This window comes from Podarcis erhardii (genome assembly GCF_964252035.2).
Source record: "Podarcis erhardii genome assembly, chromosome: 3".
NCBI lineage: Eukaryota > Metazoa > Chordata > Lepidosauria > Squamata > Lacertidae > Podarcis > Podarcis erhardii.
The window spans coordinates 36,668,285-36,695,078 of NC_138507.1; the positions used below are offsets into that span (position 1 = coordinate 36,668,285).

The window sequence follows — 26,794 nt, forward strand, 5'->3', positions numbered from 1 at the left end:
CTCGGAGCGCCAGATCATTTAAATCTGCATCGCGGTGGCGAACTGACAGCTCTTGGGGCTGCGACAGAGGGCTTTACGCTTTAGGAGCAAAGAGCGAAAGGAGGGAGGCGGCGGGTGGTGGAGGGGGGGGGAGAGGACGGAGAGAGAGAGAGAGAGAGAAATCAAAGGCTGCGCTCTCGCTCTTCTCTCCCGCGCGCGCCCCCTTCTCTTCCCCAGCCTCCGAGTTTCGCTCGCAGCCAGCCACAGCCGTGTGGGAACTGAAGCTGGAAAAACCTCCCAGACGCAGAAAAAGACCGGCTTGTTGTGGGGAGGGGAGGGGAGGGGGGGGAGACGTGCTTGGGGTTGAGTAGCTGTGACGTGCGAAATCACACCGCCGCGCCGGGCCCACTTGCCGGAGCCGAGAGGGAAGCCTGCCTCGCGCACGCGCACACGGCGGAGAAAGGCGCGGAGAGGACGTCGAGCGGAGCGCGCGGTGCTTGCGCTCCCAGAGCCTGAGCTGTCGGTCGGCGGAGGGAAAGGAAGGGTGGGAGGGAGCGAGGGAAAGGAGCGAGGTGGTGGAGCCACCAACGCGCGCGGACCGCCGCACTCGCCACGGGAGACAGCGCGAGGGAGTAGCGCGCGCGCGCTCATTTCCTCACACACACACACACAGACGGGTGAGGGGGGAAAGCGCACACGCGCACACTGGAGCTCACACACATCTCCAGTCTCTTTCCTTCACAGAGAGAGGGGCGCGCGCGCACGCCACACACACACACACACACACAGACCCACACTCACCGTGGCTCGCTCTTCCCGCGCTCCCGCCGAGCTTCGCCGCCTTCCCTTCGCTCTCTCGCGGACTCCTTCCTCTCCCCTCCGCGCTCCAAGAAGCTCTTCGACATCCTCGGCCGAGGCTCTAGCTTGCGAGGGAGAGATTGTACAGCCATCCCCATCCACCTCTCCACCTCAGCCGCTGTCCTTCCCTCAGGTACTTGAGAGCCGGAGGGAGGGAGAGGAGGAGGAAGAAGAAGAAGAAGAAGAAGAGGAGGAGGAGGAAGGCGGCGAAAAGAGAACGAGACCAAGCCGCCTGACAACAACCGCCCAGAGCCAAAGCCCGCCAACAAATCTGCAATAGGGCAGCCGGATCTCTTGGAGTTTGCTTTCTGGGCTCATCTCCTTCGCCGGGTCTGTTGGGTTGAGACACTTTATTCCCAAGTGAAACAACACAAGAAAACCTCTGCTTTCCAGCCAAGTCCATTGCCCCCCGCCCGCCCCCCGCCCTTCTTTCCTGCAGTCTCTGGTCGGGGGCTGTGGCTGCCCTCCCCCTTCTTTTTATATGTGGTTGGATTTGGTGGATCTGAGGGAAGCCATCCTTTGGCCGTGCTGAGCCTCCCTCCCCCTCTCTCTGCTGCGGGGTTTTTTTCTTCCCTCCCTCCCTTCCCTTCCCCTTCTCTCCCTCCCCCTCAGCAGCCCTCCTCTTCTTCTTCTTCTTCTTCTTCTTCGGCTTTTGGTTTTTTGAATGCGCGCTGAGGAAAATGGGCAACGGCGCTTCCGCCCGAAGGGGAACCTCTCCATGCCTGCTTTTGGGACGTGTGCCTGTGGCGGTGGGGTCTTCTTAGAGAAATAGCCTGCCTGCTTTCGGAGTGGAAGGTAAGGCTGGGGCGGGAGAGGGGAGGAGAGGGAGCTCGGGGCTGAAGGAGAGACAGGAGCCGGGGGGGCGGGGGGGGGAGAGAGACGCGACGCACCACCTGGCGGGACCCCTCCGCGCAAGTCCTCCCTCCTCGCCCCTGGAAAAAAGTTGGCCAAGTCTCCTCGGCGCCTGGGCAAGGCATTGGCTGCCCTCCCGCTCGACCCAAGGAGGTCTAGCGCACGATCGGGGTGATTTTCTCGCAAGGAAGAGGGGGATCCTGAGGTTAATAGGAAGTTTAAGGGAAGTCTGTGTGTGGGTCTTCCGTGGCGGAGCAGATCCGTGGAGTGATGGCGCCGTCTAGGTTCGATTAAACTACAGTGTCAGCGAGGAGGGTGGGAAAAGACGAGGATGCTTTTCGGTGGGAAAGATTTCGACGAGCAGTCTTAGATCTTTGGGGGACAGTTTTGTTTTCCCCCTCCCCTAAAGTAGATATCACCCTTCACCTCCAAAAAAACCCCCATCGGAGCCTCCTGCTTAGAAGATGAACTTCTCGTCGTTGGCATTTGCTGCATCGTCACCCAAAATCCTCTCCTCTCCAGTCTACCCAAAAGAGAGCCCTGTGTAGTTGACAGAGGATCGCCTCTTTCCTGTTCAGAAATAAAGGAAGGAGGGCGAAAGCCAAAATGCTGTCTTTTCTTTATAGGAAGCAGCCTAGCACTGCAGACCATAGTATTTTAAAAATCTTACCTGGCTGTTCCCCCGCGCGCCCCCCCCCCACACCCATACCCTCCTCAGACATTTATTATCTTAAACCAAATACATTCCCTTCAGATTTTGAGGCAGCTCTTCTCACACTGATGGAATTCCTAATTTAGTGCTCTACTGCTAAATTGTCTTTCAATGCCTAGACCCTCCTGAACAATGCTGCGCACAACTGCAATGCCTGTAAAGTGCTCCAGCAACATTTCTAAAGAGTAGATGGTTATTTGCAGTGTTTATCCATAGCAAGTTCACTTCGCAGCCTTGAAATGGCCCATCAAGTCTGTGATTGTGGTTGTGTGTGTGTTTTGCAAAGAAGCCATTTGCTTCTGATGTTCAGCAAAGAGAAAAAATCTAATGGTTTGTGTAATGGGGGGGGGGGAAGGGAATTTCCACAACTATACCTCTACCCCTCCCGAAACCTCTCTCCCTTTAAAACTACACATTTAAAGAGGGTCACTGCTGTTTTTCTTTTCTCAGTGTTCAGAGCCCGCAATTTATAATCTAGGAAGCACAAAATCTCTTTGAGGGAACTGAATCCTCCGATTTGTTCAGCATTACGCAATTGGGGGTGGGAGATGCCTGGTCATTCGGAGAGATGAAAAAGCTAGAGAGAGGGGAGACTGTATCAAAAACTCAGTAACTCTTTATGTTTGCCTCCAGACAAACAATGGAAGAGGTTAGTGTTGCCAACTAAAAACATGACCTCAATGTCACTTTTATCAGCTACCACTTACAAAGAGAACTAGAATTGTTAAGGGCTAGACAACTTCATAAATATTAATACTGAAAATGGGCTATATGGCATTTATTCCGTAGGTGGGTAAATGTACCCAAGACTCACTTCCTTTAGTTACACCTGTATTAGAGAAGAGCAAGTAAAGATTGCAGGTAGAGGACTAATATAACTACTATATTTGGAAAGGGTGCTGGTAAGGAGAAATGGTGACAGTAGATTTCATTAACCAACACATTTTGAAAACACAACTGTTAGCAACAGAGGGCAAGGAACAACCAGGACATATAATCCAGGTCTGCTTCAGAGGGAAGTTCTAGCACAGAAATGCTGCCTAGCTCCATCTTGGGTGAAATATTATAGATCGACTTTGTGTATACTAAGAGGGTATATCACACAGAAATTGTAGCATTCAGAATTCTAAATTTTAGTTCTGCTGATAGCTAGCAAAAAGTTATTGCTGTCTAACCTGCTATATTCCCTTTGAAGATAACACTTCCAATATTTCAGTGTTTCTCAATCTTGATATGTCCTCCCAAGTTTCCTTTTTAAATGAAATCTTAATATAACCAGGATGCTACCGCAATGGCATGCAGCCATATGGGAGATAGTACCCCATCTGTAACAAATAATAATTTGTGCATTTTAAAAATCATGACTCTACTTCACCACAATTATTTCTAAAACATAATAGAAAATACATTGTGTAACAACAGCTGCTCCCAATCCCCCTCCTCTGGCAGTATATGAAAATGTTATATAGAAAGGCTCCTTAGCTTAAAAGTCAATTACTGTTCCTCTTGTGAGCTATCAGATAAAAACCATTGAACCCTAATTTGGGGTTGAGAGTCATGTGCTGCCAAACTGTATATGTTTTAAGCAGGAGGAGGCATTCCAATTAATAATGTAGCAAATGTTATTTTTGAAAATTTGGATATGGAGAATTTGACAGCTAAACTGGCCACATGGTGGCACTGTTCACACAGCACCCAAAATTTCCTTGTATTATAATTCTCTTTTTAAAAGAAAAATAAAAAAGAAGGCGAAGAAGTCCTCCTTTAGAGGAAAAATATACACACATTCTAACTGAAATATTGAAAACAGCTGGCTGAAATTTTGGAAGGAGTTTAATTTTCATTGCATGAAGCATCCGACCTGCATTTTTCTTTCCTCTCCTTTCCTACAGGCCAAATGACATAGGATGAAGGCTGTTCGTAATTTGCTGATTTATATATTTTCCACCTATCTACTGGTTATGTTTGGATTTAATGCTGCCCAAGACTTCTGGTGTTCAACGCTGGTGAAGGGGGTCATTTATGGATCGTATTCTGTAAGCGAAATGTTTCCCAAAAACTTTACAAACTGCACTTGGACGCTGGAAAACCCAGATCCAACCAAATATAGTATTTACCTGAAATTTTCCAAAAAGGACTTCAGCTGCTCTAACTTTTCACTGTTGGCTTATCAGTTCGATCATTTTTCCCATGAGAAAATTAAGGATCTCTTAAAGAATAACCATTCTATAATGCAACTCTGTGATTCCAAGAATGCTTTTGTATTTCTGCAGTACGATAAGAATTTCATTCAGATTCGCCGGGTTTACCCCTTCGATTTCATAGGATTATACAAAAAGGAAGATGATCAAAAGTCTTTCTTTGAATTTTTGGTGTTGAACAAGGTGAGCCCAAGCCAGTTTGGTTGTCACGTATTATGCACTTGGCTGGAGAGCTGCTTGAAATCTGAGAATGGGAGAACAGAGTCCTGTGGGATCATGTATACAAAATGCACCTGCCCTCAGCACTTGGGAGAATGGGGGGGAGATGACCACTCCCTGGTGTTGCTCAATAATGTAGTGCTGCCCCTTAATGAGCAGACGGAAGGCTGCCTCACACAGGAGCTGCAAACCACCCAGGTCTGCAATATCACCAGGGAAGCCAAGCGACCACCGAAGGAAGGTAGGTGCTCTTCAAGAAGGCTCAGCTGTCCTACAGCCCTTTCTTGTTTTTGATTCAACTGATATATATATATATGTCTGTCAAAGTTGCACTCCACACCAGCTGCCTGCATGAAAGGATATCTGAAGGTCCACAGACAGTCATCCTCTGGATTCCTTCCAAGAGGGAGGATTTAATTTTTCTTATTTAATCTGATAGAAAAGTGCAGGGTTTTTATTATTATTTCCATTAAAGAGTGCTCATATTTTATTGAGGACTTCTGGTTTTGTTTTCAGACCTGCTAAGAATAATTGTGACAGGTTGGGAAGCCAAGTTATTATCTTTCTTCTCACTGCAACCACCCAGCTACCATATGCTTATTCACCTGTGATCCTGTTGCTTTGGCTTTGCAAGGAAGATATTTCCAAAGGCATATGGGTTACCTGAATAAAGTTCCAAAGATCCAGGTTGGCCAGAATCCCAGAGGCCAAGGGTGGGGGATAATCATAAGGCACCTTGTGAGATCTGTTTCAAGGTATTCTGAAATAAGGGAGCATCCATTATGGAGCTTCAATAATGATTTGTAAGATCATACTTTAGGAAGCACACAAACTGGAGACACCCATCATGTTCTCTTCCTGGTATATAGAGAAGTCCACAAGGAGGCCAACTGCTACTTAAAACAAAAACAAAAACAAAAACAAAACATCTTATCAAGAGACGTTCCAGAAGATGCCATAGTCTCAAAAAGAAATATGAATGATTTGGATATTGCATTTTAATTAAATAACTAAGCAGCAAGCTATGTTAAGAAGAAGCAACCATTTAAAGAAATAGCTGGCTGACCTATGACAGATCTTGAGACTATTATCAATACATTTCTAAGAGCCACTTAGAAATTCATTCAGGCTACAATTGTATACACACTTACACAGGAGTAAGCCCCATTGAACTCAATGGGACTTAACTTTTGAGTATAGGATTGTGCTGTCAATAACTTCTTTCTGCATGCCTTTGTACCGTGGCTGATCATGGACAGGTGCAAAAAAAGGGAGAGAATGTGGATGTAGTAAAATCTTAAGGAAACAAGCATCAGGGTCGGAAAGCTACAGAGAATGATGTGAATGGAGGCAACCAAATGTAGAAACGTCATTGAACTAAGCTATAAATACAGAAAACACTTGATGTGTGTGATTAAAATTCAAAATGATCTAGTTAGATAGGCTGACATTCCCTAACGTAGTCCCTGTGCTGGAGAAGGTTGCATTTTAATGCAGGAAATGTTTTCTCTCTCCCTGGTTCCTACATGGTCACAAAGCTCTCTGTCTATGGGGAGGCAGAGCCAAGCTCCCAGTCTCCCTAATAGAAGTTGCCTTTGTGAAGGAATGCAAAATTGACACGTTGTTCTGTGAGGATTTTCTTTAAGGGCAGCCAAGGCTGAGTGGTGTGGGAGAAGAAAAGCTGAAGCTGCTCAAACTGCTGAGCTGCCAAGGATACTCCTAAGGGATGGGGGCAGGGGGAGAGCAGCTCAACTCCCTTTAAGCTAAAGGAGGATGAAGGTTGCAGGGAGGAGATCGGGGAAAGGGGTGGCAGGGTAAAGTAGTAAGGGAGCAAGGCTTGCAGTTGATTTCCTTCAGGTCAGTGTTTCTCCATATTCAGTCTGCAGCTGGGGATAAAGACGACAAAGTGATTTTAAATTACTCAACTGCTTGTTCCTTGTAAAGATCCCATAGAAGCCCTTGTAACGGCAGGGATGGTATTTAACATCATTTAAAACTAATTAATGTCCCTTAGAAGAAGAAATCCCCCCCCCAAAAAAATAGTGATGCTTGAAGCTGACTATTAAGACAATTAAACCGAATAAAGTGTCTGAGAGACATGGGAACCCATTAGCATTTGAAGGCTGTAATTGTTATTGGGAGCTGTTGTGGGCTTTAACCCATTCCTGCTGGCAAGGGGGTGGGGGGTGGGGCAAGCATTTCTTCCCTCCACCCGCCCAAGTCCCCAATGACCAGCTTTGTAGAAGAGCAGCAGCTGTGGGGCAGTTTGCTGTTAACACAATTGAAGGAGGGTAGGTGGATGGATTTACAGAGCTTGCTGGTTGTGTTTGTGATGGATGCATCAAGATAGTCCTGGGATTGATGGGATAATATGACTAATGCCAGTGCCCAGATCCTTTGCTGGCACACAATAGAAGTTCCCACAAATGCTGGTCTTAGTGGTTTCCCCAGAAAAAGGCACAAACACTGGGGTGCAGTACTGTTTGGAATTCCATAGTGTAGAAGAGGCTGCTAAGTATAGAGTATTGCTTTCTCACCTCCTTGTGTTTTATTGCTAAGAATTCCACAGAGTTAAACGTGATGTTTCTGACACCTATCCTATGGGACACAGTATGTGCACCCATGATAATCTATCAAGCTGTCATATTTAGGAGCAAGGCAAAGGGGAGCTTCCTTCAAAGTGGAGCATCTGGCAACCTAGATGCTCATATACCAGAGGAAGTCAGACCTGAATGTTCTAGGCTAGTCTGACAGCTAGCACACTTTGGCAAATTGGGGCTTATGATTCCCACAGAGCTTTGGATGGAGCAGTTATTCACTGAATGCAGAGGCCATGCAGCAAGAGCATTTATAGTGTCGTTTCTCAGCTGCTGTATTTGGGGAGCAATTAAATTTTAATTGCAAAAGAGATGCCATTCCTCTTGTTGTACGTGCTTCTCTCAACATCCATTCCAGTTAAGCCACGGGATACTTAGGAAATGAAGACATGTGTGGGTGATAATTATATTTGCCAAATACATGTTTCTACCTAATTTTTTTTTTTAAATGTAGGCGGAAATTGTGACTCAGTGCTTGTGGTAATGTACCAAGCAGAATAGACAGGGACAGTAAGTGAAAACTGAATTTTATTAGCGTGTTTTAAAACATGAAAGTCATGGACCATGCAGAGAATGTATTTCACTTTAAATTTCACTTATATTTTATTTGCACTGACTCCTGTCATTAATAATATTCTCATGACATTAGCAAACATATAATATTAACATAAAAATAAAGATTTCATGTTCTTTTCTAGAACATAAAATATTATTTCTATCTCTTTCACTGTAGGGGATAGGTTTTCTTTTATATGGTGTTAGATCTTGATGCAAAATACATTTTCATACTTCAGTGTTATTCAAGTTTATCAGTGAAACTTTAATACATTAAAGCTGACTGTATTTTATCAACTATCAAATTCAACTTCTTGTGAAAAAGGTGTCTAGCTCCGTACTCTGTTTTTAAGAGTTCAAAGGAATTTGAGAACTCTACAATAGAAAATAAACATTTCAAAGAAGTAAAATCATTGCCTTAAGGTTAAGTCTACGTGTGTGTGTGTGTGTGTGTGTGTGTGTGTGTGTGTAGTTAATTTAGTTTATTTTCCAAAATTATGTCACATCTGTTTCTTCAACAAGATTAAAAGCAGATAAGAAACAGCAATAAAAGCAGAAATAAACAAACATAGCTCTCATTTGCATCTAATGTTAAGCCAAACAATGGCTTAGCATGAACAAGCAAATGTGTGAGCTCCCAGATCAGAGGTTGTGGTCATTTTTGTCCTCCATGGTTGTTTTCCTGCTGCACTACACTAAACTGGGGTTTGGCCTAGTGTGTTGTGCAAAGGCGAAACCATGGTTGCAGCTTGTGATTTGTCCGAAGAGAGATAAACCTTGAATCTGGGTTCAGACAACATGCTAAGCCAAAGCACAGTTTGGTGCAGCTCAGCAGCAAAATGACGGGGGGGGGGGGCAGTGGTGAACATCTACTGTACTCTCCAGGAGCCCAAACACTCTAAACTATGGTTTGGTTCAGTTGATATGCTAACTGAGGCCATAATTAATCTCTCTTTTTAAAAAAATATCCACTTTACATTTCAGATTAGTAAATCAACAATATGTTTAACAAATTCATGCAGCATGTAAATACCATATATTAGTAAAACTCTGACTAATTTTGGTCCCCCCCAAAATTAGTTTGAAAGCTGCAAATCTTTCTGTGTAATAAACAGGTTTCAGGTTTGTTTCTATTATGTGCTGGTGATAAGAATCCAGATTGCAATTCAGCACGTTGAACACAGAGACGGATTTAGGGGAGCGAGACCAGTTTGGTTACACAGGGCGTGGAACCTCAGGACACTGCAACTATGCGATAGATGGGAAACAAGAGGCATAGGGGTGCCAAATTTTGGTGTTACACAGGGTGCTGCTGAAATTTGAGACCCCATTGTTGAACAGACATGCCTTACCGATGCAATATACTAGTTATTTCTATTGAAAATAGTAGAAATGGTTATTCATGGCTGGTTGAAATAGAAGCTGAATAGACCCAATATACTTCAGGTCTGGTGCTAGAAGCCATACTATGTTCTTTCCCGGATTTGTAAATGGTATATACCATATTTCCCCCCTATTTTGGGGGACCACAACTAAATTTTTGGGGAAATTGCCCAGAGTTATTGAGCTTTCTTGGGGGGGGGGGGTCACCACCGCCAATCGCTCTACAGCCTGCCCGCCAGTGAAAATGGCATGCATCACCGTTGCCACTAATTGTCTGCACGTTCGCCGCCCAAGCCCACCTGCACACTTGACACAACCACAGCCGATTGCACGCATGCCTCGCCACTGCCATAAATCAAAGTCCAATTGCTGTAGCCGCAGCCAATCGTCAGCAGGCCTTGCCGTAGCAACCAATCACACGCCCAATCGCTGCTGCCAATCTCCTGCTGCCTGCTGCCACCAGTCGCCCGTCCCACCTCTACTATCCATGTATAAGACAACCCGGAATTTTTGCCTATTATTTCTAAGGAAAAAATATCATCTTATACACAGAAAAATATGGTAGGTTTTGCAAAGGCCAGGAAACTTTTGCAGTGTGGCGACTGCTGGGCAGCGACTCTTAGGCACCCTATAGGACTAATTTTATATTAGCTTCTATTTTAAAATTTGATGCTGACTACAGCATCATTATGTAAACAAATCCAATTCTAGCTTTATTCTGTTAAAGTTGTTTAATATCACCAACATAAAAGGAGCTCTGCATTTGAAATGGTAGCTGCTTTGAACACATTTCAATTGACTTAGGGTACACAGCAAATGGATACTTGTGCAAACAAAGAGATCTGTTTGCTACTATGAAAAACTAGTTTAAAGGATAGTTACAATTTTTTTTTTATTTTCAGCTTTCATGACTACATTCCAACTGGAAGGCCTGTCGATGGCAATATTTAAGAGTATTATGCTGAATAATGCACTATTGTAATTTATGTTCTGTATTTATCTTGTTATTATTTGGTTGATAATGACATTATAGTTTATCTGTTCATTATTTGTTGAATTTGTTTCCTGCTTTTGCAACAAATGTTCTCAGGTCAACAAATGCAATAAAAATATAGTAAAGTACAATAGAACAGAAAGAATAATAACAAATATAAAAACCACACATGACAACATCACTAAAGCATCAGTAAAAACAATAAATTAATAGCAGTTTCAACTTTTTTATTTACTTCACAAAATTTATATACTTATATTGATTGTAAAAGCAAACAAACCTCAAATTGGTTTCCAAAATATATTGCACTGCACAATAGAGCTAAGCAAGTTGATGCCAAAAGTTCTCCCATTCCTCTTGCAATTCTGTAACATGTTGTGTATTCCAGGACATAACTAATAACCCTGAGGGTTTGATACTTTGAAGCCCTTGGGCATGCATGCAGACTCAACTGGCATTAATTGTGAGATAGTTTCCCTCTTAAGGATTGGGTTAAAAAGCATGACTGAAACAAACATAGTTAATTCTATATAAACAGCTGGATACTCTTCACTGAAGAGTAACTCCATGTTGTAACTCTATATTGGGGGGGAAATGTTAATTTATTTGTGCTTTAATGCAAATTATGATGGGAGATCGTATGGTGGAGTTAGCACTACAAGCCATGGCACAGAGCTATGACTATGGCAGAAAGTTGGGAGGTGGGTCACTTTCTTCTTCCTTTATACATTCCTCCCCTCCTCTCCCACTGACTCCAATGGGAGGGAAATTAATATTCCATCCCCAGGGATCTCATAGCTTGTGGTACTTTTCAGGAGAGGGCTCGAGGGAACAAAGTTTTGAATGCTGCTACCTGGATCTGCCCTGTTTTGGCTCATGCTACTGGCTGAACACCATCATAGTTTTGATAGATTGGAGCTGCATTGTATTACCCTAAGAGTCAATGTTCTTAGGTATGCCAGTACATTAACTTTAATAGTTGACACACAGTAACTGAGGCACATTGACTGAGTCTTTTTTTTTTCATGGTTAGCATCAGGGTCAGAACAAAACTGTAGATATTGTAAGATAACCAACCCTCCAAAAGCAAATTCTCTTGGGTCATGAATAAGGTCTAGCTCTATGCCATGTGTTTCGTTTATTCAACGAAATCCTCTAATCCCCTTCAGTACTTCACTTTTACAGAGCATCCAAGCGAATCTAGAGAAGTGGACTTTAGCTCACAAAAGCTTATGCCACAATAAACTTGTTAAGGCATCATTCAGTCTGTTTTGTGCATATGTTCACAGGCCTACTCTGAGCACAGCTCTCCGTAAGTAAGAGAAGGGCAGTCATGGGGAAGGAGTTGGCAGTAGGGGAATCTTGCATTTGAAACAGCACATGCAGAAGTGGGAAATGAAAGACTAGCTCATTCTCCGAGGGCTTATCCACACTTACCCATTGCTCTGCTCTTTCCAGGCACCAGCCTGCACTTAGAAGCTCTCTGTTCCCCAAGCTTTTTGCAGGAAAAGCTCTGTTGGACTCCAACTCCCATCAGCCCCAGCTAGTAAAGTCAATGTTCGGGGATTATGGGAGCTGCAGTCCAAGAACAACAATTTCCCCATGCCCCATGTTAGGGCTCTGTTTTCATCACTGCATATGGTTGTACTTTGAAGCTGGACTGGATGTGTTTTTTTCTCCATATGTTGAGTGTTGTTTCTGCTGTGTTTACATAAGCAACAGATGCACTTGACTCTGAATCAAATGCTTGTTTAGCATTCATCACCCCCTTCCTCCAAACCTTCAGATGGGATATCTCTTGTATTGTTTAAAATGTCATTTATATCCTTATCAATTTCAAAGTTAATTTAGTGGAAGGAAAGAAAGAAAGATTCCATTGGCGGTGTTCTGCTGCTAGAAGACATATACCGTAATTAGAAGGTGAGGGGCAATATTAGGCACTTCCTTCTTTCCTGCAGCTCCCAGGAAATCTCCCAGCTGCTCTATAGGGTTTCCAAGGCTGTGGAGTAAATGGGAGAGGTCTGCAGAGAGGAAGAGGAATCACAGGAAGTTTCCTCCCTCCTTCAACAGAGTGACACCAATTAGGTTCCACCCACTGTTTTTAAAGCAAAAAATACAGTGGTACCTTGGTTTTAAAAAAGCCTAGTTTATGAACAACTTGGATTAAGAACGCTGCAAACCCAGAAGTAGGTGCTTTGGTTTGTGAACTTTGCCTTGGAAGCAGAACATGTTTTGCTTCCTGTTGAGTGTGTTCCTTTTGTAAATTGAGTCCCCTGCTGCTATGGGAAAGCACACCTTGGTTTAAGAATGCTTTGGTTTAAGACTGGATTTCTGGAATGGATTAAGTTCGTAAACCAAGGTACCACTGTAAGTAATCTGTGACATCACAGAAGCAAGTCAATCAGTATTATGTAGAGCCAGCTTCTGTTGCATCCTAGCAGAACAGGTTTCCCAGTTGGCTCAGTTCAGAAGAGAATGTTGTGTCTGACTGTGTTCCACAGCAGCCTCACTACTGAAATTACATACATTTGTACACAGCCTAACATGGCTAGCCCACTGGTATTCACTGAAATACCATTAGTTGTTTTCACAGTTGCTATGAGGAGCAATTCTCTGTTTTGCAAGTTTGATTTTAATATGATAGTTTTTCACTGTGCAGGTTACAACAAGGGCTGAGCCAAAGATATTCCAATTCTCTTTACCACTTAAAAGTAGCAATTCCAGCCAGGCTCACAGTCCACTCTGGATAACTCCTTAATCTATCAGTTATTTTGCAGCTTTGCAGCCACTGCCCTTCCCATGCTGTTTCAGTGACATTTTCTCTGCCCCTCTGTTTCATCCTAACTTGAGTAATCTTTGCCAACCGTAGATCCTAGTCAGTGTGTCTCTTTTTCAGGATATGTAAGGAGTGAAAAGCTCCTTCTAAAGCACTGGAATATTTGCAACTGCCTACTGTTGTCAATATTATTTCAACAGTAGAGTGTCAAAATTTGAATGAGCATTTCTTTGTGTTGACCAGACAAATACAGATGATATATGGAATAAGTTTAATTGCCATTAGTTCTACATGATCTTACTGAGAATAAAAAAGAGAATGAATGTTCAGTTTAATTTGCCATAAACATAAATGTTAGAATGGAACGGTTAAAATGTAGACAGCAGTATGCTGAAAAATATTACATAAATTTACTAATATGCTGCCAAGAATGCAACTGATGAATATTTGTAATTGCATTTTTGTATCCATTCGGAAAGGATTGTCAGATTTAATAACATGGTTGTACTGTTTTTATTCTGTCTATTGCACAGATGAAAGCATGCTTTGGATCATGTGCTGGAAACCTTGCGTTACAGCTAGAGATAGTAATTAGATATTTAGGAAGAAGTAGTGTACTCATGCTATCTAATATCATTCACTTTGCTATCTTTTGTTGTGTTGTTCCTTTGACTTGAGCATGCTAACAGTTGCTGCATGACTCCTTTGGGTTAGTAGTGACATCAACTGTAGAGTGTGCCTGGTTGCGTTGTATTTAGGTAGGCTGGGGGAGCTTGCAGTTGACTCCTTTGAGAGAATGCAAAAGCCTTGGGAAGACTAAACAAGAAAATGGTGGTTTCATTCCGTTCCCAGTTCACACACCAGAGTTTTATAACGCACACAGAACTGCCACTAAATTCCTGGACAATTGCACATATTGAATGACAGCACAGTAATCTATAAAAAAGTATTTTTCCTTTTGTATTAAGTTTTTGAATTACTTTTCTATTCTCCCAAGTTATTTTTAATATTATCATCTAGAAATATCAGCAATGCAGTGTTCAGTTTTAATTTGTACTAGAATGATCTGTTTAACATTTCAATATAGAGAAAGTAATTTATTCAGAGAAGAGTTCTTTCTTCCAAGGGAATTAATCTTTATTAAGCTTATTCAGTCATACTCCATGGGCTCTATCAAAGCATCCACATTCAAAGTTGTTGTGGCTCTTTATATCTCAAATTGAAGTTTAGCTGTTCCTCTGTAAACCTACATTACTTACAATAAACTAAAGGTTACATTAGTATTCCACTGGGCATTATCTGTATTTACTGCTAACAGGAAATATAAAACAAGGTGGAGAAAGTCTATGTACAAAAGAGAAAGTGCAACTGTACAAATGAAGTATCTGTGACTTATGAATATACTAGCAATTAAAGTTTTTGGTTATGCTTTTTTGTTCTCAATGAAAGATTTTGATGTGAAATATAATCATATTTGCATGGTATATAAATACATTTTTCAGTTTATTCTTTTTGTTGTTGTAAATGTTGCCCAAATATAGAGAGAAAAATGGAAAATAAACTTTGGCACACACAAAAAGTGCAAGCAGACAGAATGCTAAAAAAGAATTTGAGGGGAAGATTGTGAAAAATAGTAAGACAAACAAAAAGTTATTTGAACACATTAGTAGCAGGAAACTATCTAGGGAAGTGGCTGGACCCTTGGATGACAAGGAAGTCAAAGGTGTGCTAAAGGAGAAGAAACAGGTTGTGGAGAAGCTGAATGAATTATTTGCATCTGTCTTCACAGTGGAAGATATAATGCAGATCTCAGTGCCCGAACAAATGTTTGCAGAAAGGAGGAACTGAGGGAGAGAGTCAGTTGACAAATCTCCAGGCTCAGATGGCATCCACCTAACAATTTGCAAACAGCTCAAATGTGGGATTGCTGATTTTCTAACAAAAATATGTAACTTGTCCCAAATCAGCCTGTCCTGCATACATGAGGACTTTAAAGTAGCCAATGAAACACCTTTTTTTTTATTAAAAAAAAAGTGGTTCTGGGTGTGATCCTGGAAATTACAGGCAGCTTAGCTTCACATCTGTTCTGGGGAAACTGATGGGAAAGTATTGTTAAAGATAAAGTAACCAAGCAGAAAAAGGCTTTGTGAAGCAGAGCCAATATGGCTTCTGCAAAGGCAAGTCCTGTCTTACAAACCTATTGGGGTGTTGTTTTTTAGAGTGTCAACAAGCCTATAGACAGAGGTGATCTGGTTGACATACTGTACTTGGATTTTCCAAACTCTTTTGACAAGTTACCTCACCAAAGACTCCTGAGTAAGTTTAGTAGTCATGGAATATGAGGAGAGGTCATCTTTTGGACCAAGAATCGGTTAATTAGCAAGAAGCAGAGAGTAAGAATAAATGGGCAGTTCTCTGAATGGAGAGATATATACAGTGGAGGCCATGCTAGGGATCATTATGAAAGGAACTGAAAATAAAACTGCCAATATCATAATCAAAAATGATCCAGGAGTGACTCCCTGATGAGGAAATGTAATGCTTGGGAACGTTTAGTTTAGAGAAAAGGCAAACAAGAAGTGATATGATAGAATTTCATAAAATTATGCATGTCATGGAGAAATTTCTGTATGCTGGAACTTTAAGTATAGATAAAAGAAAGTACTTGTTCACACAGTGCATAGTTAAACTATGGAATTTGCTCCCACAGGAGGCAGTGATGGCCACCTATTTGAATGGCTTTCAAAGAGGATTAAACGTATTCATGGAGCAAAAGGCTATTGATCTCTACAAGCCATGATGGCTATGTACTACCTCCAGTGCTTGACACAGCTTGCCTCTAAATACCAGTTGCTGGGAATCACAGGTGGGCAGAGTGCCATTGTGCTCATGCAGGCTTCTCACAGGAACCTGGACAGTCAATGTGAGATGGAAGAGATGGACCATTGGTCTGATCCAGCAGGCTTATCTTACAGTTCTTACATACATGTCACAGAACCACAACTGCTTATAGGCTTTGGGAAGCAACCCACGTATCTGGGAGTAAACCCCACTGAATCTAATTGGATTTATTTCTGAGTGGGGAAGTATGGGATTGCAGTGTAAAGATTCTGTTGCCTCCTTCAGGATTCAAAGATTCTATAACAGATTTGTGTGCCCACACCCTTAGGTATACAGTAGGAAGCTTTCGCAGAATGCCCCTTGTTGCAAGTATCCCTTCTTGCATTTTATTATGACTCAGTTGGGGGCTCATATTACCAGATATTATTGGGATAAAATTGGAAAGTTTTCTGCATATTCTGTAATTAGCCCAGGTAACTACTGCAAGGGTGTTAGAGCATCTGCTCTGTATGCAGAAGGTCATTGATTCAATCCCCAGCATTAAGTAGTATGGCTTGGAGAAACCACTGCTTGAAACCCTGGAGGGCCACTTCCAGTCAGTGTAGGTAGTACTGAGCAAGATAGACCATAGGCCTGACTTGGTACAAGGCAGCTTTCTATTTAAGAGAAAATATTTGTAGCTGTTCAACTGGCGTGCAGTTGATTTCATTCTAAATTATTTATAGATTTCTCATTGTATTGTGTGATCAATGCACGGAGTGTTTTACAATAGTGCTTAAACAACAAAGAGATGTGTGGCACCATAAAGACTAACCAATTTATTGCGGCGTAAGGTTTCATAGCCCAGAGCTCACCAAGAGAATAAAAAATATGTGTAGAGGCTGTTAGAATTAGAGTGATGGAGACAGCCTCAGGACCCTTATGAGGGACCAAGAATAAATAACTAAAAGACAGTGGAGGTCTATGATTAGATCACCTGTTTCTACATCATGTGCAGTGGCGTAGCGTGGGTTGTCAGCACCCGGGGCAAGGCAAGTAATTTGCGCCCCCTAACCCGTGGATTTGCGCCCCCTAACCCGTGGATTTGCCCTAACCCCAGATGTTGCGCCCGGTGCGGCCGGCCCCCCCTGCACCCCCCACGCTACGCCACTGATCATGTGTCAAAATATCTTGGGCCTGCCCTGAATTTAAGAGCCTGCTTCAAATCTAGAGTTATGGGATATTTATCCTTTAAAAAAAAAGTTCTGCTTTCCCTAAATAATAATAAGGTTGTACAGAAGAACTCCCTAGTGGATGTTGGCATTGTTCAGTGGTGACCATATAGGTAATTAGGTTTGTTGACATCCTAACACCCATGTGTTTTGCTTTTGTGTAAAGTGAATACTAGAAAACTTTAGGCAGTTTTATATTACAAATTTATGGTATTCTAAACATTCTTTCTATGAAACCTAGTCAGAGGAAATAAACTTGATCCTTTTTACATAAAATCATCTGCCGTAAGCCAAAATGAAGCAAAAGTCATGCTGCATGCCTGCTTCTTACTGAGGAATCTCACCCTGGCTTTTCCATGCCTCCCAATAGCTTCTGGCATTGAGAGACATGATAAGAAATCACTGCTGAATCCTGCTCTGGAAATTCAAAGCAGACAAACAAAAATATTCAGAATCAGTTAAAGCTTGAAGGGAAAAGATAAGGCAGTGAAAGAGTGGGGAGGGTTTTATTCTAGCCCAAGGGGTTAAGATAATAATAAAGGCTTTCATATTAAAATATGGAGCAGAGAGGAACAACTGTGTGAGAGGAAAATAGATGAATTAATTGTAGTTTAAAAGAGAGGCTAAAGAAAAATTTAGAGCAATGGCAAAGGGGAGAAAACTGGAAAAAACTGAAAAATGGCAGATCGCCATATGGCTGTCAGCATCATACATTAGAGTATCTAAAGTACTCAGTGATCACATGACTAAAAAAGCATGTGTGTCAAGGTATAAATTGACAGGAACTCTGACAGTTGTCTGATAAGATGTTGCTGGACCATTGGTGGAAATATCTGTATATACTTTGACAGAAAAGTTATCTTTACAGGAAATAAGATTTGCCAAAGCACATTGCAATCTGTTATTGAAAGTGTTTTCTTTTGCTAAAAATGATCAAGATATAACATGTAAAGATAAAATGTCATCTTAAATGAAACAACAGATGAAGATGTGATCAGTTTTAAGAGAAGAGTGGGTGGAATCCAGTTAGTGCCCTTCTATTCACAGAAGGGTTATTGATTCAATGAAGCATCAATCATGGAAGACAAAAGGAGGTAAGTTTTCCTCTCTCTCTCTTGCAGTCCCCTCCACCCACCCACCTATGACCTCCAGAAAGTTGGGAGATGCTACAAAACAGGATGGAAGCAGCAGGGTGGGCTGCAGGTTGAGGGGAAATTGGCAAACCCCATTTGTTGTCTTCTTCTGTTAGCAGACACAACTGCTAGACCAAAAGTCATCCTGTGAGTGCAAGGGCATCCATTGGGATTCCACCCAATACTCCATTTTATAAAAGATACTGCACATGAATAATTGCTGTTCTACATGTTTTCCCCCTTAATTTTGCAAGGCTGTGTAGGGAAGGCCTATGTAGGAACAGCTGTACTGAAGAAGAAAACTCTGAACTCTTGTCTGTGTTGATTAAAAAAAAAAAAAGAATAATGAAAAGACTAATGACCCAGAAGAGGGCTGTTGAAAGGTTTAGATGTTGTTGCTGTTCTTCAGATTTTTTGCTTGTTATGTTAGGGGAGGTAAATCCCGATTGTTTCAGCTGGTGAGCAGAAACATTTTTCAAAGCAAATCTTAATTTGACTGATTTCGTGGAGTAGCAGAAGCCACCTATGTATTACTGATTGTTACAGAGCAGGGGTAGGGAACCTTTGGCATGCCAGGTGTTGCTGAACATTTATTTATTTAATTTTGTACACCTCTTGACTTTTTTAAAAAAACAAACAAACAAACCTCAAAGCAGTTTATAAAATACAAAACAGTAAAATCCAGAAAAAACCACAACAATGCTTTAAAACATGCAAAAGTTAAAATGCCAAAACAGATTAGAATTGCTACAAATATCTAAGCATCTGATTAAGTTTGTTGAAATCAGTGGTGCCAACAAGAGTACAGTGCTAACTTAACTTCAACCTTGGGTGAGCTGAACCCTGCCCATTTTAAGGGACGTAACAAGGCATAGTCCCAATGCCTAGGCCCTACCTTAAGGTGAGTAGGGAGGCCTTCCTGCCCCTCCCAGGCTCCCCCCCCCAGGCAGGTGTGGCAGGTGAGCTTCAAGAACATTCCATATCCAGTCTAAGTGCCTCATGGCCCAAATGTCTCTGTCTAGTATCTGTTTCCTCCTGCTTCTTATTTGCTATTTGGTCCCCTACCATCCCTTAGCTTTATCCAAATAATTACTGGTCCAGTTTTTGTAATAAATGGCATGCTGTTTTACTCTTAAGCTCTGCATAACTGCTTGCTTGTTAATTCCCCATGATTTGTTCCATGGCATACCGTGGGTTGAATCCAACTAAGAGATCTTCAGAGTAGACTCACTGAAATCAATGGCCTTGTTAGTCAAGAGCACCCAGTAATTGGATTTACCCTCATGAATCTTGGCTAAAAAACCCAAACATGTTGGTCAGGTGCGTGTATACATTTGTGTGCATGTATTTGTGTGTATTTGTGCAATATGTCTCATGCCTTCTGCAATAGTTAGATATTTTATTAAGGAAAACTGTGTTTGCTCTTGGAATTGTTCAAATTAGAGCACATTAGACCTGAAATTATGGAGATGCAGTGTATGCAGATGCAGTCAATCATGAAACTACATTTTTTATGATAAGCGCTTGTAAGTTGCTGCTTTTGCTGGTGTTTCCCAACTCCTCCTTTCAGTTTTCTTTATCCATGAAGCATGCTTGAAGAACTGATAAATTCGTCTGTAGAGGATTAGAAAAGAGGTGCTTATTTCTACATGATTAAAAGACGGGCATAATATGTCACCTGAAAAATTGATTAATTTGGCAATCATGCACAAGATTAATCTCACTGTACATTTACTAATACCAAAGTTTTTCAGTTCACTCTAATTTTAGAAGTACACTGTTGTATGTAACAGAAATAATAGCAATATGGGAAGAAGTTGGGAAGTGAAGCATAAAGGTATACAGAAAAACGTGTTGCCCATCATTCAGTGAAATGCTACTTCCAAAGAGGAATGTATATTGATCATAACTTGGCAAGCCAAAAAAGTAGCTTTGACATGAAACATGATTGATTTAATGACCATGTATAAAATTGTAATGGTGCTACATTGTAGTATGCAGAACTCAATAATAATTTATTGTTTAAGCATAGGTTATAAAGTGGGTAAAATATGTAAAGCAAAAGCCTTAATGTCTTATCGTAAAACAATGTCTGCAATACAGGTTGTTTATATGATCCAATAAAGTACACATTTTGCAGCAAGGGAAACAAGTAATTGCATAAATAATAAATTATACAAATTGAATCAATATTTACCTTGCATAGATCTGCCTCCAAGGTTTTCAATGAATTTGCCTTTTTGTGTTTTTTTTCTGGATTGTGGCATCAGAGAGCAGCTAGCTAGAGCCAGTAGGGGATGAAGTAGCCAGGTCAGATAAGTAGGAATATCCTTAACCAGTCTGTTCAGAAGCTTCACTAACCTATTTTCGGATTATGCATTTTAATAGAACAGTGTATTTTTTCACTAAAAAGGCAAATCATTCAAGAGAACAGCTTGGTCAAATAATACGATACAGCTTTGAATGCTTTAGGGGCATAACAATATAATAAATGCAATAAAATATCAGCCATCACTTAATTTTATTTAACAGCAACCAGTGGTTCTCTAAAATTTCAGCCTTGTATCCTTCCAAACTACCAAAAAATACCCTCAGACAAATTTGTAACACCCAAAGCACTAAACCCATGAAGGAGAGGCCCTCTGTATACCCTGAACAACCCTACAGAACATGAACAACTGTTTCCTCCACCCAACAAACCTCACAACATTCAGAATTGATCGCCTCATCTCTGAAGAGCACAACGCTCCATCAGAGCGCTGAACAGATTAATTTGTCTCTGTTACTCTTCAGTTTGAAAATACAAAAACAACAAACCAATGGTGGGCCAAAGTACAATACTCTTCTACTCATAGAACCCACCGCTCACTGCTTTTCACTTAATGGAGACTGTTTAAACCCGCTTTTAACTTTCGGAAAGGGCAGTGGCACCACAAGATCAATGTCCTTCTGTCCCAAAGGCTTCCTAACCATCTGATCAGACATCTCATTCCCCAAAATGCCCCTCTTTCAATTTAGTTTCATATCCAGTTACATTCCTTCTTACAGGAGATGAAAAATTATTACGTGAAGCAGAAATGTATTTAAATATGAAGTGCAAATCTTCAATGTATAAATAAATTATGTATGCATAGTTATATGTAATAATATGACAACATTATATTAGACTATATTGGCAGAAAGTCAGAAGGCATAAGACATGCATACTGGGAAATTCTCATTATGGGCATCTCTGATTGGTACTGGCAGGTGAGCTTTAGACAAAAAAAACAAAAAACCAACAAAATGATTGCAAAATTGCAGTGCACGATAATTGAATAAGGTTTCTAAGTTTGCATCTTATGCCCCACATACCCTATATGGCTGCCACTGGAGCTTTGGCATATCTCAGTTTAGGCATCAAGCAGTGCTGCCCTTACAGTTTTGTCCCACTCAGGAACTTGGGGTGATGCTATGCTGCCTCTGGTGTGCAGCGCACAGACCCTTATTACCGTGCCAATGCAGTATTTTCAGACCACCCATTGTATTGCTCCACTAGGCATGGCTGAACCCATTGATTTCTCAGGCTGGATTGGAATGTTGTGGCAGAGCAATAATTGTGCCTCATTTCTAAATTATTTTCTAGTTCATAGCATTGTGCTTCTAGGTTTTCATCAGTCAAAACTGTTTTGAACACCACGCTGTGAAGATTTTGCCAGAGGTCTTACTTCAAAATAATGATGTACCAATCTGCCCTAAATGAAAACATCCTCTTCCTTTCTTGGGGATGCAACATTGTGTGTAAGAAAGAAAGGAGGTATTTCTTGTTTTGTTTTGTTGTTGTTGTTGTTTTTTTAAAAAAAATATGGCCAGAAATTATTTCCTACTGCCCTTGATGTCTCTACAAATGTTACTTGTATTAAACAAACATCAGAGAAGGCTTCCACTTTTGCTGATGGGTGATGTTCATTTCTTTGGGAGCCAAATGTGTGTGTCAGAAGGCAGGGCTATGTCCCAGAGATATGATTACAGATCATGCATTTTAGAATTGCTCCTTTAGGCACATGGAGCTAGCTGTTGTATACAAGAAATGATATTTCACTCTCTCTCTCTCTTCTCATTCTTTTTATAATGTGTTTTAGAAATCTATTAATTCTGTGTATGTGATGAGAACCAAAAAGAAAAAGAAAAGAAATAGCAGATAAAATAGTATTCCAATAATCTTTATAAATTATAGACTAGTCAGAATGAAAACTGCATGGCAGAGAGGCTTCAGTGCACTTTAATTTCCTCTAAAAGCATGCAAGTCAATAGCAAAATCACAGAGTCAATGAATTTTGCACACACACACACACACACACACACACACACACGAAAATCCTTTCAGCAGATAAAAGGATTATACATGACCCAGGTAAAAATAATGGAAGATTTTTGTATGTATGAATTTTAGCCATGTGCACTGATTTATGTACACCAAGAGCACAGCGGGGGATGGAATCAAGATCATCAAAGTTGGTTCTTAATTTGTGGTCTTCTGGTTTTTATTTTTGTTTTATTTATTTTTTAAAGTATCATCATTTTTCCATCAGCTGAGGCCTAGTTTTTCTCATAAATGGTAATCCTGTGTCTGTGCTGTACTACTTCAGACTGGAATTCTCTGGAGTAGATTCCTCAGTACAAGTCTCCCTGCCCTTAAAACTGTTCTAGAACTATGACATTCTATGTGTTGTTGTTTAGTCGTCTTAGTCGTGTTTGACTCCCTGTGACCCCATGAACCAGTGCATGCCTTAGAAACTCTCACTTTCTTCTCAAAGCTTCTCCTTTTTTATGTCCATGGACTTATATTGGCAAAATACTGGAGTGGTTTGCCAGTTCCTTCTCCAGGTGGATCACATTTAGTCTAAACTCTCAGCTATGACCTGTCCGTCTTGGGTGGCCCTGCACGCCATAGCTCCTAGCTTCTTGGAGTTATTCAAGCTCCTTCGCCACGACAAGGCAGCGATCCATGAAGCGATCTATGCGTACGGACTATATATATCAGAACTTTTCATCATATGAGCCCCTACATGTAGTTTACAGGATTACATGTAGATACAGGATTACCCCTCAGTAAGAACTAGATCTAAGGACACTTAGTTTTTCAGTCATGTGTCTCAGATACGTATATCACTGTTCATAGCCATATGTACAATTTAACAACATCTTCAGGAGTGATATTCTGCATCGTGCAATATCGTCTTCATGGACAATATCCAACTTCTCTGCCCCCTATGCTTCCTTAGATTTGCTCTACAGGGTCCTCTATTGTGCCAGTAATCAAAGGATGCCATAGAATCATATAACTGTAGAGTTGGAAGGGACCCCAAGCATCATCTAGTCCAGCCCCCTGCAATGCAGGAATCTTTCACCCAACGTGGGGCTCAAATCCATGGCCCTGAGATTAAGAGTCTCACGCTGTACTGATTGAGCTATCTCCCTCATTACTCTGCATCTCTTGAATATTGTTGTTCCTTAGTGGAATGTGCTAAGTCACTATAAATCAATTCCTATGCTTTTTAAAGTACGTGAACGACTCCTTATATTTTCTACACCATTTTAAACCAGGGTATTTTTTAAAAGCAGAAGCATGATTTCACTGATATGTAATCTATATAACTTAATAATTTTAATAATTCTTATAAAAGCTGTTGGCAATAACCATTTTTGCTAAAAGCAAATCTAAACATCATATTCCTATCATTAACAACTTAGTTAACAGTATGTTGATGGCTCTTTTAAAATTCTACTGCACTCTTTCTTTTACACACCCTAGCCACTCTTTCATACCAGCAATCAGGACTATTAAATAATGCTTAAAAATAAAAATCTATAATGGGGGTTAAACACTTGCATGCATTGAGGCACTTGGTGTATTTCTAGGTTTCCCACACACACAAAAAAAATCATACACAAAACATACCTCAGGTTGCAGAAAAAGTAAACATGGTTAAATTGTCACCTTTCTTGCACCCTCCATTCCTATACCTATTTGTATTCAGTGGAATACAAATGCTGAGGCATCTAATCATAAGCCTGCATTTTTATCAAAGCTTCTATATGTTTAATCAGGGCTTGCATTTTAAAAATGAGCTTAAAAAAAGGATTTTCAAATGTTTCATGCCAGGCAAAAGACCAGCTGCCTAAAAGAACCTTGGCAAGATGTTTTTCCTCCTAAGACAAGAAGGGCCCCATTGATTTATAGTAGAAAAACAATTCTCAAAGTCATAAAAAAGGGAGAATTACATATGCTGCCCCAAGGCTGAGAAAACACCATTAGGAATGGGGAAAGATAATACTAATGTGCCTCCCAGTAAAATGAGCCAGATCTTCTTTCTAAGGTTGAAAGGCCAGGAGCAAAAGGGAAAAACATTTAGCTGACAGAAAAAGAGAACATTTTTGAAGAGGCTTCTTTTAAAAGCTGTGTTTTATTGAGTTCCTTCCTTTTCACTTTGAGAAGCTTTATTCTTTTAAGAGGCTACCTATGATAAATGTATGAAATATATTAGCTTAAATATATTGGCTTAAATGTAATTATGCAAAGGATTTAAGGAATGCTAGATTCTTATTTCATATGGTTGTAAGAGTTGTATTTATCCTGAAATTAAGTCAGCCACCAGCCCCCCCGCTGCCAGACAGAAGACGCCTCTAAGCAGTCTTGATATATAGTTGTCAGGCATTTTGTTTAGAAACATTAAATGAAGGAAATCTTTCAATGTTGATGTGAAACTCAAGATCCTTGACATCTGTTGAACATAAAATGTAAGATTAAACCATTTGTTTTAAAAGGCAATAGGGCAAGAAGGGCAAGAGGTGAGCTGGTAATTAAGATTCCATGTAAGATATATTATTACTTATTTGTCATTTATATATAGCTCTTTGTCTCCCATATAAGGGCAAGGAAATGGGTGTATCTTTTGTGGGTGTATCTTTTGTGATTGGCTCTACCAAACAGCCAATAGGAATTTCAACCAGGCTGATTGGACAGAGGCAGCCACAGGAGGAGCAAAGGGGGCTGGATTAAGGGAATATAAGTGCTGGCCAGAATGGCAGGAGCCAGGCCAGAGCTTGGTAACCACGTACCACTGAGCCTCTTATTTATTTGTCTGACAAATAAATTACTATTTTAATTTCTCTATTGCTGCGTTGAATATTTCATTCCAGCTAAGCGTTAACCACAAGCAGGGTGCTACATTTTATGGTGCCGTGACTCGGATAAGTGGTCTGCTGGAACGCAGCCCCTTCGCCCTACTGGGCAGGGTACAAGAGAGAGGACAACTGCTTACCCAAAGCGCGCACTGGTAATTTTTTCCAGGGGGAACGCAGAAGACTCGTCTGTCTGATACCCTGCTCACTGGCGGCGACGGACCGGGGGAAACAGGGAACCAACCAAGGGTAAGTGCACAAAGGGATTTTTGGCCCTCCAATTAATTGGGAGGAAGAGAAGTCTTGATCAAACTTCTGCGTCTCAGTAAGGGGAAACTGAGTACGCTAGGTGGTTGGGTACATCAGATGGTGATCTGGTGTAGGGAAAGGGAAAAATTGGGAGGTAGAGTGTGGTGAAGTATCCAGCGCATTGTATGTGTGAGAAAGTACAGAGCAATCTGTAGCTGACCCGAGTGTGGAGTGGGCAGTACTTCGGTTCCTAGTAAGGCGACTTCACTAGGCAAGGAAACCCACGAAGCGCGTCTGTGAGTGACTGAGTGGATACTTCACAGGGCCATACAATGGGAGTTGGGGGTTCAAAGGGGGAAAATACACCTCTTGAGTGTATGTTAAATAATTTTAAGAAAGCCTTCTCAGGGGCATATGGAGTCAAAATGACGCCAGAGCGCTTGAGAACGTTATGTGAACTAGAATGGCCAAAACAAATTACTGGATGGCCATCCCAGGGAACCTTTGATATAAATTTAGTAAGCAAACTTTGGACTGATATCGCCAAAGAAACTGGAGGGTGCCCAGAACAATTTCCATATATAGATTCCTGGCTGAGCACATTAAATAAAAATCCTCCATGGATAAGGGAATGCAAAGTCAAACGATGCAAATTATTGGCTGTAAAAGCCGAAGCTAGGAAAGGAATCTTGCCAAATAAACTCAAACCCATTTTTGAGGGGCCAGAGGAAGAGGTGCTTCCACCTCCACCCTATGCTCCACATCGAAGGGAGCTTAATCCAAACACTCCACCAGTTGTAACCCCAAGGCAAGAAACTGGAATGAATAATGGGAGTGGAGTCACAGAGCTTGATTCCTTGATAGATTATGATAAATATCTTCAGGAGGCATTGGAGTTCTATAATAAAGCCCAAGCAGAAGTGGTTATTCCACCTGTGACTCCTAATAGACCTCCATCTACAGTCTCCTTTAGTGGAACAACTGATTGCCCACCCCAAACCCCTGTACATCCAAGTCCCAGAGAAATGTTACAGAAGTTACAGGGAGACCTTGCTCGGTCAGCAAGCAAT

At 41.3% G+C, this 26,794-nt stretch overlaps 1 protein-coding gene across 5 annotated transcripts in view; it reads left to right on the plus strand.

Moving 5' to 3' along the window:
- Positions 1–380: 380 nt before the first annotated feature.
- ADGRB3 (adhesion G protein-coupled receptor B3) overlaps positions 381–26,794 on the plus strand; it is a 450,119-nt gene continuing 423,705 nt past the window's right edge. For 2 of the 5 annotated variants that reach the window (XM_081856755.1, XM_081856757.1), the window contains exons 1-2: positions 387–1,632; positions 4,294–5,062. In XM_081856755.1, the coding sequence (XP_081712881.1) occupies positions 4,309–5,062 (754 nt within the window). In that variant the 5' untranslated portion in view covers positions 387–1,632; positions 4,294–4,308. Of the gene's footprint in view, positions 1,633–4,293; positions 5,063–26,794 lie in introns of all 5 variants that reach the window. The other 3 variants (XM_081856759.1, XM_081856756.1, XM_081856758.1) reach the window with 3 other exon arrangements.